At 40.7% G+C, this 17,563-nt stretch overlaps 1 protein-coding gene across 1 annotated transcript in view; it reads right to left on the reverse strand.

Annotated features, from left to right (window-relative positions):
• LOC123520236 (liprin-alpha-1-like) overlaps positions 1 to 17,563 on the reverse strand; it is a 68,947-nt gene that overhangs the window by 28,016 nt on the left and 23,368 nt on the right. Inside the window, 7 exon segments of the mRNA XM_045282384.1 lie at positions 697 to 813; positions 7,485 to 7,687; positions 8,090 to 8,231; positions 10,150 to 10,262; positions 11,399 to 11,520; positions 12,271 to 12,427; positions 17,427 to 17,552. Coding sequence (XP_045138319.1) covers positions 697 to 813; positions 7,485 to 7,687; positions 8,090 to 8,231; positions 10,150 to 10,262; positions 11,399 to 11,520; positions 12,271 to 12,427; positions 17,427 to 17,552 — 980 coding nt within the window.

Below are 17,563 nucleotides of genomic sequence, written 5' to 3' on the forward strand. Positions count from 1 at the left end.
AGTAGTAGTAGTAGTAGTAGTAGTAGTAGTAGTAGTAGTAGTAGTAGTAGTAGTAGTAGTAGATAGAGAGCTTATTATACAGAAAGTAGTGTTAGCATAGTAGTAGTAGTAGTAGTAGTAGTAGTAGTAGTAGTAGTAGTAGTAGTAGTAGTAGTGAGCTATTTAAAAAAACAATAGTGTTAGCATAACTATAATATGTAATGCAAACTATGACAGTAGCAGTAGTAGTAGTAGTAGTAGTAGTATGAAAGATCTGATTTATCACAGAACAGGAAAAAACTTGAAATACTCTCTCTCTCTCTCTCTCTCTCTCTCCAGCCAATCCTCTTCTCCCTATGACAGTTAGCCAATGAGCAGCCAGCAATTTGAGGCACACAGTAATATCCACCAATCAGAAAATAGACCGGAAGGAGAGGAGGGCTGACGGCAATATTACGTCTTACACAAGTAGTAGTAGTAGTAGTAGTAGTAGTAGTAGTAGTAGTAGTAGTAGGGAGAGTAAAATAATCAAAACAGTACTAGCAATAAAAGTATAGTAAGAAGCACACAATAAACAGTAGTAGTAGTAGTAGTAGTAGTAGTAGTAGTAGTAGTAGTAGTAGTAGTAGTAGTAGTAGTAGTCGAATAGCACTACAGACACGAACAAGGAACAAGGACCAATTGACAAGCATAAGTATGGTGGTAGTGTTCATGCACCTGCTACGTTGGTCTGGAATGGCATCCCACGCTGAGGGAGGACCTTGGGGGGACACCACGCCTGCCCAATAAGCCTCAGTCCCCCCCACACTCCCTCCTCTACCCCCAACTAGGTTGCTGCACGAGAGGAAGACCAAACCATATGACAGAGGCAAATAAAGGAGGTAAATCAGGTGAATATCATGAGTTAGACTACGTAAGTGACGGAGAGACACGCACAGACAGAGAGACAGACACACACAGATAGACTTAAGAGACACAGAGACAGAGACACGGAGAGACACAGACAGAGAGATAGAGGGTGGTGCATACAGGCTTTTCTTAGTGTCTGTCTGTGTGTGTGTCTGTGAAGTGTTTGTGGCTACGTAATGTGTGTAAATCTTCTCTTTATATGCACATGACGCTCTCTTCACTCTGTTTATCCATCTTGATCTATCATAACACACCAGACAGTCTTCCTCCACACACACACACACACACACACACACACACAGACACACCACCCCTCCACACACAAACACCAGCTCACCACTCACCCCAAACACACCCCACTCCAAACACCAGCTCCCCACTCACCCTAAACACAATTAACCTTCCCTCACCCCACCCACACACATACCACTCCCCACACACACACCCCAAACACACCTAAATCTTCATCACCCGATACACATCACTCCTTCCACTATTGTCCTCAACCCACCTCACCACACCCACAGTCCCTCCTTGGTGATGCAGAACATAGGAACACAATACAGGGAGGGAAGCTGCAAGGGGGTGTGCTGTCCGGCCTACATGTGGCCCTCTGTGGGGAAAGCTGCCTAATTCCATCTATCATTCCCAGCCATACTTTCCTCAAATCCTTAAAAGCTCCCTATTGACTCACCACTAACATGAGCTACTACTACTACTACTACTACTACTACTACTACTCTATTGACAGCCCTAACGACATCATTACTGCATCTGTTCCATTCATCAACCACTCTGCTATGTAACCATTTACCCATTTCCTTCCTAAACCTGAATTTCTCAAGCTTAAACCCATTATTTCTGGCTCTATCCTGGCTACTACTAAGAATCTGTGTGGTGTGGTGTAGTGGTGTGTGTGGGGGCAGCCTGTACACACCAAGAGGAAAGCAAGAGGGCATTATAAGGCTAAACAAGAGGCAACACAGGTTTGAGTCTCAGCCACCACACAAACAGAATCTGAAGAGGAAAATAAATGCAAATTGTTCTTGTTTTTAAGTTCAATTTTGTGCTAGTGAGTGCATCTCCTCCCCTGTCTCTCATTCTTGTCACTCTCTTTCACTATTTGAACCCCTTCAGTACTGGGACACATTTTTACCTTGAGATTTGTGTACCATTAGATCATTTTACTGACATTAGGAAGGGTCTATGGAGGTCGGAAGATTAATGGCCACAGTCTTCACTATTCTAATCCCTTCAGTACTGTGACACATTTTTACCTTGAGATTTGTGTACCATTAGACATTATTGACATTAGGAAGGGTCTTTGGAGGGTAGAAGATTAATGGCTACAAGTCTTCACTATTTTAACCCCTTCAGTACCATTAGACCATTTTATTGACACTACGAAGGGTCTACGGAGGTCAGAAGATTAATGGCCACAGTCTTCACTATTTTAATCCCCCACATGAGTTTCTGAAGCTGTATAAAATCACCAAATAGTCACCAGAATGAATATGAAACACATCATGCTACTGAAGGGATTAAGAGATTAAAGTTGTATGTTCTGTCTTCAATTGTCTGTGTGAGAGAGAAACACACAAGAGGGAATGTCATTAACTAGTATTTGATCCCTCCCAATGGCCAATATTCAGAAACGCTTTGCTCTCTCTCTCTCTCTCACTCACACCAGTTTCCAAGGCCACAGAGATGACTAGCCAAGTTCTCAAGAGTGTTTCCCCTGCTGGTGGTGTAGAAAGCTTGTCAATCTGTCACTACAAACGTAAAAAGTACCCTTTTAAAACCCACCCAAGTTAATCTAGAGCCTTTTCATCAGAGTGGAGGGTTAGCAGCAGTGTTTGAGAATATGGCCAATTGTTCAGAGGGAGATTTGAACTGAAATATCACAGTATAAGGAAGCTTCATTGCCTCACTGTTACTCTACACAAGGCAAAGGGAGACAGATGAGTGTGTGAGGAAGTTCTTGGTTAATTTAGAAATATATAATGATAGTTTGTTTGAAGTATATTTGGGGTGTCAGCTAGTCAGTTATAGAGTAAAGCAAGAAATGTAGCGAATTCGTAGTCAATTTAGAAATACGTAAAGGTAGTTTGAAGCATTTTTGAGTGTCAGATAGTCAATTATAGAGTCGAGTAAGAAATGTAGCGAATTCGTAGTCAATTTAGAAATACGTAAAGGCAGTTTGAAGCATTTTTGAGTGTCAGTTATTGAGTAAAGTAAGAAATGTAGTGAATTCGTAGTCAATTTAGAAATACGTAAAGTTTGAAGAATTTTTGGGTGAAATAGCAAATGTAACAAATTTTTGATTGATTTAGAAAGCTGTAAGGATACTTTGAAGTGTTTTGATGTCAGCCAGTTATCATAAGAGTGAAATAGCAAACCTAGTGAGTTCTTGGTTAACTTAGAAATATATAAGGGTAGTTTTGATGTCAGCTTATTATTTTAGAGTGAAATAACAAATATACTGAAGTCTTGGTTAATATAGAAATGTGTTAGTTAAATTTTTGAGTGTTTTTAATGCAAGTTAATTAATTACGAAAAGAAATAGTAAATCTAGTTAATTCATAGTCAATTTAGAAGTGTCTCTTGAATTTTTGGTTAATATAGAAATGTATAAGTAAAATTCTGAGTGTTTTTAATTTGAGTTAGTTAATTAAAGAAAGAAAACATAAATCTAGTGAATTCATAGTTAATTTAGAAATATGTAAGTAAATTATCAATGTTTTTAATGTAAACCAGTCAATTAGGAGTGAAATAACAAATGTAGTGAATTCTTAGTCAATTTTAAAATATATAAGGGTAGTTTTTAATTGTCTTTTGGTGTAAGGTAGTCTTTATAAAAATAAAGCAGCATATTTAGTGAATTTTTGGTTCATTTAGAAATATTCAAGGGCAGTTCTTAACCCCTTCAGTACTGGGACATATTTTCACCATGAGTTTTGTGTGTGATTAGATAATTTTATTGACATTAGGAAGGGTCTATGGAGGTCACAAGATGAATGGCCACAGTCTTCGCTATTTTAACCCTTTCAGTACTGGGACACATTTTTACCTTGAGATTTCTGTACCATTAGACCATTTTATTGACATTAGGAAGGGTCTATGGAGGGCAGAAGATTAATGGCAACAGTCTCCACTATTTTAACCCCCCACATAGGTTTCTGAAGCTGTATAAAATCACCAAATAGTCACCAGAATGAATATGAGGTGTGATTAGACCATTTTATTGACATAAGGAAGGCTCTATGGAGGGCAAAAGATTAATGGCCACAGTCTTCACTATTTTAATCCCCAACATAAATTTCTGAAGCTGTGGAAAATCACCAAATAGTCACCAGAATGAATATGGAAACACCTAATGGTACTGAAGGGGTTAAGTCGACGTAACCCAGCAGTGACAACAAAATAAGAGCATGATATGAGATTTCTACGTCGTCACTGTTCTCTCAAGCACCAAAGTGATCCAGAGGAGGAAACACACAACACACACCAATACAAGAGATCAGATACACAAGATTAAAAAAGTACCAAACACTACAGCAATTTTCAAACACCTTGGCACATAAAAATAACCCAAAGACATGAAAAAAAAAAAAAAAAAAAAAAAAAATGGAGATGAAACAAAACAGAAAAGATTAAAATTATAGCCATTCTGAAACAGTGAAATAAAAAAAAACACGACAAAACGAAAAAAAAAAACGAAAGAAGAAAATTGGGAAAGTAAGGGAAAAAAAACACACAACTTTAAAACAAACACAGAAAAACACAAAACAAGGAAAAAAAAGTAAAAAAAACAAGAAATACAGCCAGTTTTTTAGTAAGAAAAGAAACACAAGCCTTAGATACACCCAAGAAAACAAACACAAACAAGACAAACACAAATAAGAGAATGGTGAGTGACTAAGACAAGCATAAAGGAGAGACAAGGAAGTGGTGAGTGACTGAGACAAGGGAATGGTGAGTGACTGAATGAGACAAGCATAAGAGAGACAAGGCAATGGGACGTTTTCAAAGTAATCTACCACATGTCCCTGCTTCTACATGCCCCCTTCTGACATGAGGTATTGTTGCATTAAATCCCCGGTGCATACAGGTGAGAACATTGATTACTCTATTACTGTTGACATTCTGTATCTTTTATATATCCTGTATTCATTTTGGGAGTTTGTCAAAAGAGAAATATCTTTTTGTGAATATCTTCTAATACCGCTATCAATATCTTAAATGTGGTATATTGCAAGTCTTAAATCTTTTGATGTGGACAATTAAAAGGTCAAAATTGTGAGTGTACTATATAGCATGGCCCAGGATACTCAATAACATCGTCATATATGGATATTGTTATTTTTGTGGGGATTTCAGCATTGCTTTCACAAGTCAAGATCAAGATGCAGCAAAACAATGAACCAAAGACTAAGCATATCACAGGACTAGTGTAGAGTGAGGAGAGAGGAATATGTGAAGCTTTCCTCCTCCTCATGGCATAGTGACATGGACATTACAGCAAGAATTAACTATTTGTCCAACACTGTGTTTGTTGAGGTAAACAGGTGGCCAGCCATGGTTGGGTTAGACAGCAACACTCTCGCCAGGATACTCAAGTTGCCTGTTATTAATTAAAATTGTGTCCATATACTTAGTTGATCTGTGTGGCTTGGAGTTTAAGTGACACAGACATGTTGCCTTCATGTTTACTGTGGCCTGGAATGATACATTTCCATCAAGGGTGTACTCTTTGGCCAATGTGGAGATGACCAGACAAGCCTCAATGCCAGTTCACCAGAAAATCAACTTATAGACTTTTGTTCATGGACAGAGTTTGATTATGCAGAAAAATATATTACAACAACTTTTTTTCATATATATACCATGAGGGCTTTACACGGAAATTTCAAGCTAAAGGTGATACTTTTTGTGGTACCTCCTATCTCAAAGCCCACCCGCTAGGAAACCATTGCCCCGAGTGAGGAAGCCCAACCTACACTCAGACCGTTGACAGGATTTGACTTATTGCATCTCTGTGTTTATACTCGTAGAATGACACTGCAGGTATGTTCTATATTACCCTGTGAGAGCGAAAGGGACACGTACTGTGCTGCCACCTGCTCACAACCACTACTTCTGAACACTCCCCATAGTAGTGTGAGCTTCAGTGTGAGACAAGCCTAAGAGAGACAAGGGCATGGTGAATGACTGAATGAGAACAAGTGTAGGAGAGACAAGGGAATGGTGAATGAGTGAGACAAGCTTAAAAGATAGACGAGGGAATGGTGAATGAATGAATGAGACAAGCATTAGAGACAAGGAAATGGTGAGTGAACGAGACAAGCATGAGACGAGGGAATGGTGAGTGAGTGACTGAGACAAGCATAAGGGAGACAAGGCAGGCAAGGCATTGAATCAAAACACCAGCTGTCAAAATAAATAGATAAATAAGTAGAATAAACACATTATTATGAGGAAAATGTAACAGGTTTAATAATAATGGAAAGATAGAGGGGAAAATTAACAAGGAGTAGTAACAGATGAGGGGAAACAGTCAAACATACATGGGAGAATTAAAAAGAGGAAAAAAATGAATGATAGATGTAACAAAAGATTGACAATAAATATACATCAAAGAAAAGGAAGAATAAAAATAAGTAAATAATAATAATAAATAAATAAGAGCGGAAAACAAGCGAAACGTAAATAAACGAGATTTTTGTTAATGATCTGTAAAAAAAATAAATTAAAACCATAAAAACACCACAAAACGAAAAAAAACATACACACACACACACACACACACACACAAACAATCTTGCAAAAAAAAAAGAAAGAAAGAAAGAATAAGAAGCAATGAAATAAACGAAAAAATAAATAAATAAATCACATCAAAACTAATATTACGTCAAAGATTGCTCAGTGTGACGTAAAAAGGAGACTGACGGAACGGACCACTTCTACGTGACTCGACAGGGACGGTGGTGGTGGTGGTGGTGGTGGTGGTACTAGCTATGGCATGCTGGGAGAGAGAGAGAGAGAGAGAGAGAGAGAGAGAGAGAGAGAGAGAGAGAGAGAGAGAGAGAGAGAGAGAGATTATGTAATAAAAGTAATAAAAAATCAGACCAGGGTGGTAGTAGTAGTAGTAGTAGTAGTAGTAGTAGTAGTAGTAGTAGTAGTAGTAGTAGTAGTAGAAGCAGGAAACATGTCATAACACCAATAAATAAATAAATAAATAAATAAATAAATAAATAAATAAATATAGAGTAAATAAAAATATACAAGTAACAGTAATAGATAGAAAAACAAACAAAAATATAAAAACAATAATAACAATAACAACAAACAAAAAAACAAACAAACAAACATCAAATCAACCACTCCTTTACTTAAAGAATCAAAAACTACCCACAAACCCCTTCAGATAAAAATTTCCCGCCTAAAACCCTTCAAATCCTCTATATAAACACAATCAAACCCTTTAAAAACGATCCAAAACCCATTAAAAACAATTCAATCCCATTAAAAACAATTCAATCCCATTAAAAAGAATCCAATTCCCTTGAAAAGAATCCAATCCCCTTTAAACACACCTGATCTCATTGTCGATAGCTTCCACTTGGTCCTGCAGCATGATAACCAGTGTTTGGGTGTCCTGGTGGTGGGACGGGGAGAGCATATCAATGTGGGAGAAGATTGACTCTGCATCTTCAGCCTCTCCGTCAGACAGCTCTCCTCCTTCACTAGTAAACTGGCCTGCTAAGTGTCCTCCTGCCATTTCCCAGCCTGTGTTTGCCTGTACAGGGGGTAGATGTGGGTTAGTGTGGGTGTGCAGAGGAGGAGGAGGAGGAGGAGGAGGAGGAGGAGGAGGAGGAGGAGGAGGAGGAGGAGGAGGAGGAGGAGGAGGAGGAGGAGGAGGAGGAGGAGGAGGAGGAGAAGAAGAAGAAGAAGAAGAAGAAGAAGAAGAAGAAAAAGAAAAAGTAGTAGTAGTAGTAGTAGTAGTAGTAGTAGTAGTAGTAGTAGTAGTAGTAGTAGTAGTAGTAGTAGTAGTAGTAGTAGTAGTAGCAGCAGTAGCAGTAGTAGTATTTCCCTCCTTCCTTCACTCTCATCACTTCAATCCTACACACACACACACACACACACACACACACACACACACACACACACACACACACACACACACACACACACACCGTACCTGTGAATTCTCGTCGTCAAGGCTCCCAGGTGTGCGTTTGTGTGCAGGCGGGGCAGACGGAGGCCGACGCGGGAGAGAACGAGACTCGAAACTGGAGTGGGAGGTGCTGCGTACAAATTCTCCTCCGGTGGGCGACACTGACCTGTATAGAGGAGGAGGAGGAGGAGGAGGAGGAGGAGGAGGAGGAGGAGGAGGAGGAGGAGGAGGAGGAGGAGGAGGAGGAGGAGGAGGAGGAGGAGGAGGAGGAGGAGGAGGAGGAGGAAGGGTAGATGAATGAAGAGAAGGAAAGAAAGGAGAAAGATGAAGGAATAAGGAAAAGTATAGAAGAGAATTGGAGGAAGAAAGGAAGGAAGGAAGGAAGGAAGATTAATGAAAAGAAGGAAGGAAAGGAAGGGAAAAAGATGAAGGAGAATAATGGAAAGCAAGATAAAATGATAAATGATACGTAAAGGAAGGGGAAGAAAAGGTGGAGAGGAAAGGGAGGGATGGGAGAAGATATTAGTAGTAGTAGTAGTAAAAGTAGTAGTAGTAATAGTAATAGTACACATAATTTCTATAAGTAAAATTAGATTATCACCACTATATGAAAAACACCAATAACTTCCACTAGAACCACAAAAACACCCTTAAAAACTCCAATAACTTCCACTAGAACCACAAAAACACCCTTAAAATCTCCAATAACTTCCACTACACCCTGTCAAACTATAGAACCATGAAAACACCCTTAAAACACCAATAATTTCCACTAGAACCACAAAAACACCCTTAAAAACCCCAATAACTTCCACTAGAACCTTGAAATCACCCTTAAAAACCCCAATAACTTTCTGTCCAAAATACACACAAACTACCGAAAAAATAAGGAATACAGATTTGATAATGCAAAATACTAAAACCTTTCCTAACGTTACGTCAAGTTAAGTTACGTAACAATGAGAATGATAGTATATAGAGTACCATAAGTGTAGCATCGTTGTAATAAGAGTACCATCACTATATTTACGGCATGCACAGTACGTCTCACACTCTTCATTACGTATCCTTGCATTACGTATGTGGTGAGGCAGCGTTCCCATCCCCAAAACTCAAGACGCGAGACACACTGGAATTAATCATACGTAAAGTTGGACAAAAGTTTACGTAAAATATCTTACTATTTTACGAATGACAAAACAAGCGTAATTCAGTGTTTGTTTTGAGTGTGGGAAACAGCCGCGTCATCACAGTGTTACATGCAGTGGTGGGTGTGTGGGGGGGTCACCAGGAGGGCTGTGTTGCTGTGTGGTGGTGGTGGTGGTGGTGGTGAGAGGAATGGGGGGGTGAGGCAGCCTGGGCCAATATTCTGAAACGCTTTGCTCTTCCACCATGAATACTTTCCAAGGCTAAAGAGACGAATAGCAGGGTTTTCTGTGGCGTTTCTTCACTTAATAATGTGGAAATACTGTCACTCTACCTCTAGAACCATAAAAACACCTTAAAAAAACTTGAGCAAATTTAAATGAAGCCTTTTGAAATAGTGGAGGTGAAATGCATTAGTGTTTGAGAATACAAGCCCTGGATTTTAATACAAAGACGAGGCAAGGGTGTTAGCACAGTGGTGAGTCTCAGGGTGTTTAGAGGAAGCCTTTACTGTGAGGGGTGGTGGGCGGTGGGCGGTGGTGAGAGGTGAGGCGGTGTGCAGTGTGCAGTGTGCAGTGTGCAGTGTGAGGGGTGGGGGATGAAGGGGAGGCAGTGGCAGCACACAGGCAGCACTGCACCACCAGTCAGGAAGTCACCAAATCAGAGAGTCAGTGAGTGGATGTCAGTGTGTGGGTGAGTGGGTGAGTCAGTGGGTGAGTGGGTCAGTGATTCGGTGAGTCAGAGTCAGCTAGTGAGCGTTGAGTCAGTGGTCCGGCTGACTACTGCTATGAGCCACGAGTGTGAGGCGGCACAGTCCATCTGTCCATGCGTCTGCCTGCCTGGCAGGGCGGGGCGGGGTGGGGAACCCAGCCCCGCCCCGCCGTGACCGTGGCAGCGCGGGTGGAGGTGAACGGTGGGTGCGCGCTGGTCGTGTTTACCTGGTCAAAGCTTCTGTCTGTTTAATATTGAAGGCAATCTCCTGTTGCAACAATTGTTGCTTCAGCTGTTCAGCCTCTAGTTGTCGCCTGGACAATTCTTTCAATATTTCATTCTGTAGCAAAAGAAAACAAAAGAAATAAAAGTATCTAAAAGCAATACATCAAGCAAACACCAAGACAGAGAGACAGAGTGAGAGGCGGAGGCACGGGGAGAGTCTGGGGGTGGCGGTGAGGCGGTGAGGTGGTGGGAAGCGTGGGCAGCGGGCGCGGCGCACCGGGCACCCTCACTTACCCCACCAGGCCTCCCGGGAACATACTCTCCAGCTCCGCCTTCACGCTATCCAACTCCTGCTGGAGCCGCTCCTTCAGCGAGACACGGGTTACTGCCACGCCGCCGCACCCAAACAGGCACAGGCCAAACACACACACACACACACACACACACACACACACACACACACACACACACACACACACACACACACAGGCTCATCAACAGTTGAGTCACACCACCAGACACACACACAAACACAACAAACCTTCACAAACAAAACAATAAAATGACACTGTTCACATCATTATTTACATTATCATCATCACCACCACACTACTCAATGACCAATATGCATCACCATCACTAAACACCCTATCCACAACCATTATTCACCACTACATCACTCCCACACCATCAATAACCCTTTACACAATATCCCTCTCTCTTATTCTCTCCATAAAAAAGTTAGTCAACCAATACGTAAACACAAAAGATAAATAACGTAAAATTATACATCCCCTCTCTAATTCTCTCTATAAAGCAAGTAATAAACAAATACGTAAAGAAACAATAAGGCTACCTTTAAACATTACCTCTCTCTTATTCTCTTCGTAAAAGAAACTAGTCAACAAATACGTAAACACAAAAGAAGAACGACGTCAACTTTAAACAATTTCCCTGTCTCTTATTCGTATTCTCTCCGTAAAAGAAACTAGTCGGCAAATACGTAAACACAAAAGAATAACGTAAACTTTAAACAATTTCCCTCTCTCTTATTCTCTCCATAAAAGAAACTAGTCAACAAATACGTAAACAGAAAACAATTTCCCTCTCTCTTATTCTCTCCATAAGATAGTCAACAAATACGTCAAGAAGCAAGATCAATAACGTAAGCATTAAACATCCCCTTCTCTAATTTTCTCCATAAAGCAAGTAATAAAACAAATACGTCAAGACACAAGGGTTTCTACGTACCTTTTCCTGCGTGGAGTCTTCTAAGATCTTACGTGTTCTTTCCAGTTCAGCAGTGAGAGCGTTCTTCTCCTCCAGGGCGTGCATTCTCTCCTTCAAGTGAACCTGGAGACGATCGTTGGATTCTGTTGTGGGAGGGACGATAAGGTTAGGCGATTATTTGGAGCACACACACACACACACACACACACACACACACACACACACACACACACACACACACACACACACACACACACACACACACACACTACCTGAACATCCCAACACCACAAACCCACCCAAACCATCCCAAAACACCCCAAAACACTCCCAAAATATCCCCTAAACACCTTCTAACACTCCCCAAACACCTCAAAACATCCCTAAACATACCAAAACACCCCCAAACATCCCAAAAACCCCGTAAAACAACTCTAAACACCCTCAAACTACCCTCAAACATTCTCAAACACCCCCAAACACACTCTTCCCCCTTTACGTATGTTGCAGCAGCTTATCAACAGTGCTGGAGAGGCGAGTGTTGTGGTCTTCGTTCATCTTGAGGGGCTGGTTGAGACGGAGCAGCTCAGTGCCCTAAACACCCGAAACACACCAAAACACCTCAAATACCACAAAAACACCCTCAAACATCCCCAAAACACCCTCAAACACCCTTGAACACCCCAAAAACACTTTGAAACACCTCCAAACCAAGCTAAACACCCACAAACACTCCCAAACTACCCCAAAACACCCTAAATCAACCCTAAACACCCCAAACATCCTCAAACACCCCAAAACACCACTATAACACCACTAAACACCCACAAAACACCCCAAACACCTCAAACTACCCTAAAACACCCCCAAACACACTCTTCCCCTATACGTACGTTGCAGCAGCTTATCAACAGTGCTGGAGAGGCGAGTGTTGTGGTCTTCGTTCATCTTGAGGCGCTGGTTGAGGCGGAGCAGCTCGGCACCCTTCTCATCCAGCTGGTTCTCTAGGCGTTGTATGCGATCCTCAGCGCTCCCATGTTTCTCCTGTACCTAGAACCAGCATGGAGGGAGGGAGGGTGAGTGGAGGAGGGAGGGAGGGATGGACAGGGAGGGAGGGGACATGGAGGGAGGCAGACAAGGGAGATAAACATGTGGGAGGGATAGGGGGATCGAAAGGGGGAGAAAATGGAGGGAAAATAGAGATATGGATGGAGAGAGGGACATGGAGGGAGGTAGACAAGGGAACAGGGAGACAGTTATGTGGGAGAAATGGGCAGAAAATGGAGGGAAAATGGAGAGATGTGGAGGAAGGGACAGGGAGACGGAGGGAAAGACGAGAGGACAAAGAGATAATGCAGGAAGGAGAGAAAAAAGTGGAGGAGAAAGGGCAGAAAATGGAGGGAAAATAGAAAGATATGGAAGGAAGGGGACGGACGGACGGACGGACGGAAGGAAGGAAGGAAGGAAGGAAGGAAGGAAGGAAGGAAGGAACAGGGAGACATAGAGGGAGAGAAAAGCATGTGGAGGAACAGAGACACAGGGAGATAAATATGTGGAAGGGAGGGAAAGGTGGAGAGACATGGAGGGAGGGAGGGAGGGAACAGGGAGACAAACATGAGGAAAGTGGAGGAGAGAGAAGAGAGAGAGAGAGAGAGAGAGAGAGAGAGAGAGAGAGAGAGAGAGAGAGAGAGAGAGAGAGAGAGAGAGAGAGAGAGAGAGAGAGAGAGAGAGAGAGAGAGAGAGAGAGAGAGAGAGAGAGAGAGAGAGAGAGAGAGAGAGGCATAGCGATCAGAGGAACAACAACGGGAGAGGGAGATGGAGAGGAATAGGGAGAGGGAGAGGAATAGGGAGAGGGAGGAAGAGGCATGGAAAGTAAGTTGCAGAAAGGGAGAAAGTACATTTTGAAACTACACCAACAATAACAACAACAACAGCGGCATTAGTGGTATGGTACAGCTGGGAGCCACAATGGTACAGACAAGGGTACATCAGGTGACCATTGGAAGGGTACACTAACACAGGTTACATAAGGTTACAACACTAAGGCGGCTTTCACACCAAGGTGGCAGGTGACAGGTGCGTGACAGTGATTTCAGAGCACAGTAGGACGTCGCCATGTGTTTGAGAGTGGCAGTGACTTCACAGCGCACAGGATGGCATCATTGGAGGAGGTTACTGTTGCTTTCATTAGTGCTAGAGTCATCCCTGGTGATCTAAGCTTATACTAACTGATAAACAAGAATATTAAGCTTATAAAGAAAGAATAAGTGTATTGTTCAAGCTTATATTAATTGATCGGCAAGGAAATTAAGCTTATCTGAATTGTTTAAGTTTGTATTAATTGATTAGCAAGGAAATTAAGCTCATCTGGATTATCTGTTGCTTTCATTGGTGCTAGAGTCATCCACAGAAGAAGAAAGAGTAAGAGGTAGTGAATACATCCATGTCTCAGAGTCTCACAGTGTTTATGTAGCTACAAAACAACAAGAGCTCAATGAAGAGAAATTCAAGCTTTTGTACCGAATGTGGAGAGAAACTTTTCATCATCTGGAATTTAATGTTACATAGTTGGTTGTGTGGAAGTCATGCTGGTGGTTGTGCACGAGCAACCACAAAACTAATGAGGTGCTGCCATGGTACAGTGGAACCATGCGTGCTTTGGGGTCCGAGGGGTCTCTAAGCGCATGGGTTCAAATCCTGTCCACGGTCCGAGTGTAGGTTGGGCTTCCTCACTCGGGGCAACGGTTTCCTAGCGGGTGGGCTTTGAGATAGGAGGTACCACAAAAAAGTACCCCCTTTAGCCCAGAAATTCCTATGAAAAGCCCACATGGTAGAAATAAATAAATAAAAAGACAAATGACCACAGAAAAGCCAACAGTTTCCCACAAGGCAGTGTGTCCCTCTCACCAGGCAGTGTTGCCACATGTGCCTACCGCTAATCTGTCTAGTCTCTTCAAAACTAATCAACATGTGCCATACATCCAAAGGTTTTAATTTTGTTGTATATTTTGTTATTAAAATAAAAAAAACGTAAAACTATATTGTCTGATAACAAGTTTGGAAGTGAAAGTTGCATTACAATTTGGCGTCACAGTCTGGTCTGGAAAGTCACACATTTAAAAAAACAGACAACTTCAATATGGGAGTGGCAAGCAGGTTTTTTTATTTATTCATCTATTTATTTATTTATTTATCTGTATTTTATCTCAATTTTTATTCTATTTATCTATTTAATTATTTATTTTATTTATTTATTTTTTTTTTTTTTTTTTTTTGGTAAGACCCATAGCACCTGTAGATCTACTTGAAGAGTATGTATGGGAAGTGGTGTCCAGTGTTCAGCTTCCACCCATTAGTAACACAGGCAATTTTCTTTCTAGTGGTGGGCATATTAGGGCCCAAATCACCACCCAAGCGCATCTTTGGTGTAGGGCAATCACACCACCCGGAACTTGGGTATCCTGGCCACATGTAGCTAACTTTAACCCCTACAGTACTGGGACACATATATACCTTGAGTTTGGGTATGATTAGACCATTTTATTGACATTAGGAAACGTCTATGGAGGGCAGAAGATTAATGGCCACAGTCTTCACTATTTTAACCCCTTCAGTACTGGGACACATTTTTACCTTGAGATTTGTGTACGATTAGACCATTTTATTGACATTAGGAAAGGTCTATGGAGGTCACAAGATTAATGGCCACAGTCTTCACTATTTTATTCCCCACATGAGTTTCTGAAGCTGTTTAAAATCACTAAATAAATGTGAATAAGTGTGAAAACTCATCATAGCACTCCACAAATGGCAAAGTTTCAAGGTGGCACGTGGTGGGATTCCAACCTACACGTGGACGTCTGCCCAATCCCACCACCACCACCTCATTGAGAAAAGCTTTACAGATTTGCTAATGTTCGTTTTCCAGAGGTGTGCTGCCTACCACCTGCCACCTGCCACACCTGCCACCTGCCACCTGTCACACCTGCCACCTGCCACATGTCACCTTCCACCTTAGTGTGAGTGGCCTCCAATAAGCCCCATTGTAAGACTCAAAGAAATTAAGCTTATATAAAAATAACTGGATTGCCTAAGCTTATATTAACTGATTAGCAAGAAAATTAAGCTTATCTGAATTGTCCAAGCTTGTATTAATTGACAGGCAAGGAAATTAAGCTTATCTTGATTGTCTAAGGTTGTATCAAGTGATAAGGAAGAAAATTAAGTTTGTCTGAGTGATCTAAGCTTATACTAATTCATAAACAAGAATATTAAGCTTATAAAGAAAGAATAATTATTGTTCAAGCTTGTATGAATTGATAGGCAAGGAAATTAAGCTTATCTGAATTGTCTAAGTTTGTATGAATTGATCAGGAAGAAAATTAAGCTTGTCTGAGTGATCTAAGCTTATACTAATTCATAAACAAGAATATTAAGCTTATAAAGAAAGAATAATTATTGTTCAAGCTTGTATGAATTGATAGGCAAGGAAATTAAGCTTATCTGAATTGTCTAAGTTTGTATTAATTGATAAGAAAATTAAGCTTGTCTGAGTGATCTAAGCTTATACTAACTGATAAACAATATTAAGCTTATAAGGAAAGAATAACTTAGCTTATTTCAGCAAGAGTAATATATGAACTAAGCTTATATTACAATTAAGCATATTTTGAGCAAGAGTAATGATTGAAGTAAGCTTAAATTAAATTAGCTTTGTTGACACTGCAAAAAAAAAAGGTAAGCTTATTTTTTTAGCAAGAGTAATAATTAAACTAAGCTTACATTACAATTATTAAGCTTATTTCAGCAAGAGTAATGACTGAAGTAAGCTTATAATAGTGTTTCATTGATATTGCAAAAGAAACATTATCAAGCTTACTTTAGCAAGAGTAACATTTGAACTCAGCTTATATTACAATTAAGCTTATTGTCAGCAAGAGTAATAAGTAAGCTTAAATAATTATAGTATTTTGTTGATATTGCAAGAGAAAACATTAAGCTTAATTTTAACAGGAGTAATCAAATTAGCTTATATTACAAATTTTGCAGATATTGTAATAGAAATGTTATCAAGCTTATTTCAGCAAGAGTAATGATTCTAGTAAGCTTATATTACAAGTTTCATTGATATTCCAAGAGAAACATCAAGCTTACTTTAACAATGCACAAAGCTTAAACAGGTGGTGGTGATAGTGAATGTCTCAAGCTGATGTTACAATGCTGGTTAATACGAAGCTTTGGGAGATATTATGATATTAAGTTTATATTTTGACGCTGGTTAGGAAGGAAATGGATAAATAGAAAATGGAATGAGGAGAAAAAGTAAATGAGAGTAAGTGAATGGAAATTAGTCACTCACACACACACACACACACACCAAGATTGGAATATGCTGGAGTGGTTTGGTCCCCTTATAAAAAGAAGCATATAAGGAAGTTGGAGAGATTGCAGAGAATGGCAACAAAAATGGTTCCGGAATTGGCAGAAATGACCTATGAGGAGAGATTAAAAGAAATGAATTTGCCTACCTTGGAACAAAGAAGAGAAAGAGGAGATTTAATACAGGTTTATAAACTGTTGAATGGACTGGATGAAGTGGATAATGAGCAAATGATGTTGAGAGAGGAAAACTTAAGTAGAACTACAAGATCGCATAGTAAAAAGATAGCCAAGGGAATATGCTTGAAGGATGTGAAAAAATATAGTTTCCCACAAAGATGTGTGGAGGTGTGGAATGGTTTGAGTGAGGAGGTGGTGTCAGCAAGGAGTGTGCATAGTTTTAAAGGAAAGTTGGATGTGTGTAGATATGGAGACGGGGCCACACGAGTATGATACCCAGGCCCTGTAAAATTACAACTAGGTGAATACAACTAGGTGAATACACACACACACACACACACACACACACACAAACAAAACAAGAGTAAAACAAGAAAATACCAATAATTATGAAGAAATCCACACACACACTAGTGAAAAACAGCGAAACTTACAGAACACACACACACACACACACACACACACACACACACAGTCTCCATTCACCCACCTGATGCAGCGCCTCCATCCTCTGCTTCAACTCCTGCTCCACATCTGGCAGCTTTGCATACTGAGCCAGCTTCTGTTCGCTTAGCTCCACCTTCTCCTGCAGCGCTCGAATCTTGTCCTCTTGTAGCTGGGAAGGGA

Source organism: Portunus trituberculatus, chromosome 1, assembly GCF_017591435.1.
Source record: "Portunus trituberculatus isolate SZX2019 chromosome 1, ASM1759143v1, whole genome shotgun sequence".
In the NCBI taxonomy this organism is placed as follows: domain Eukaryota; kingdom Metazoa; phylum Arthropoda; class Malacostraca; order Decapoda; family Portunidae; genus Portunus; species Portunus trituberculatus.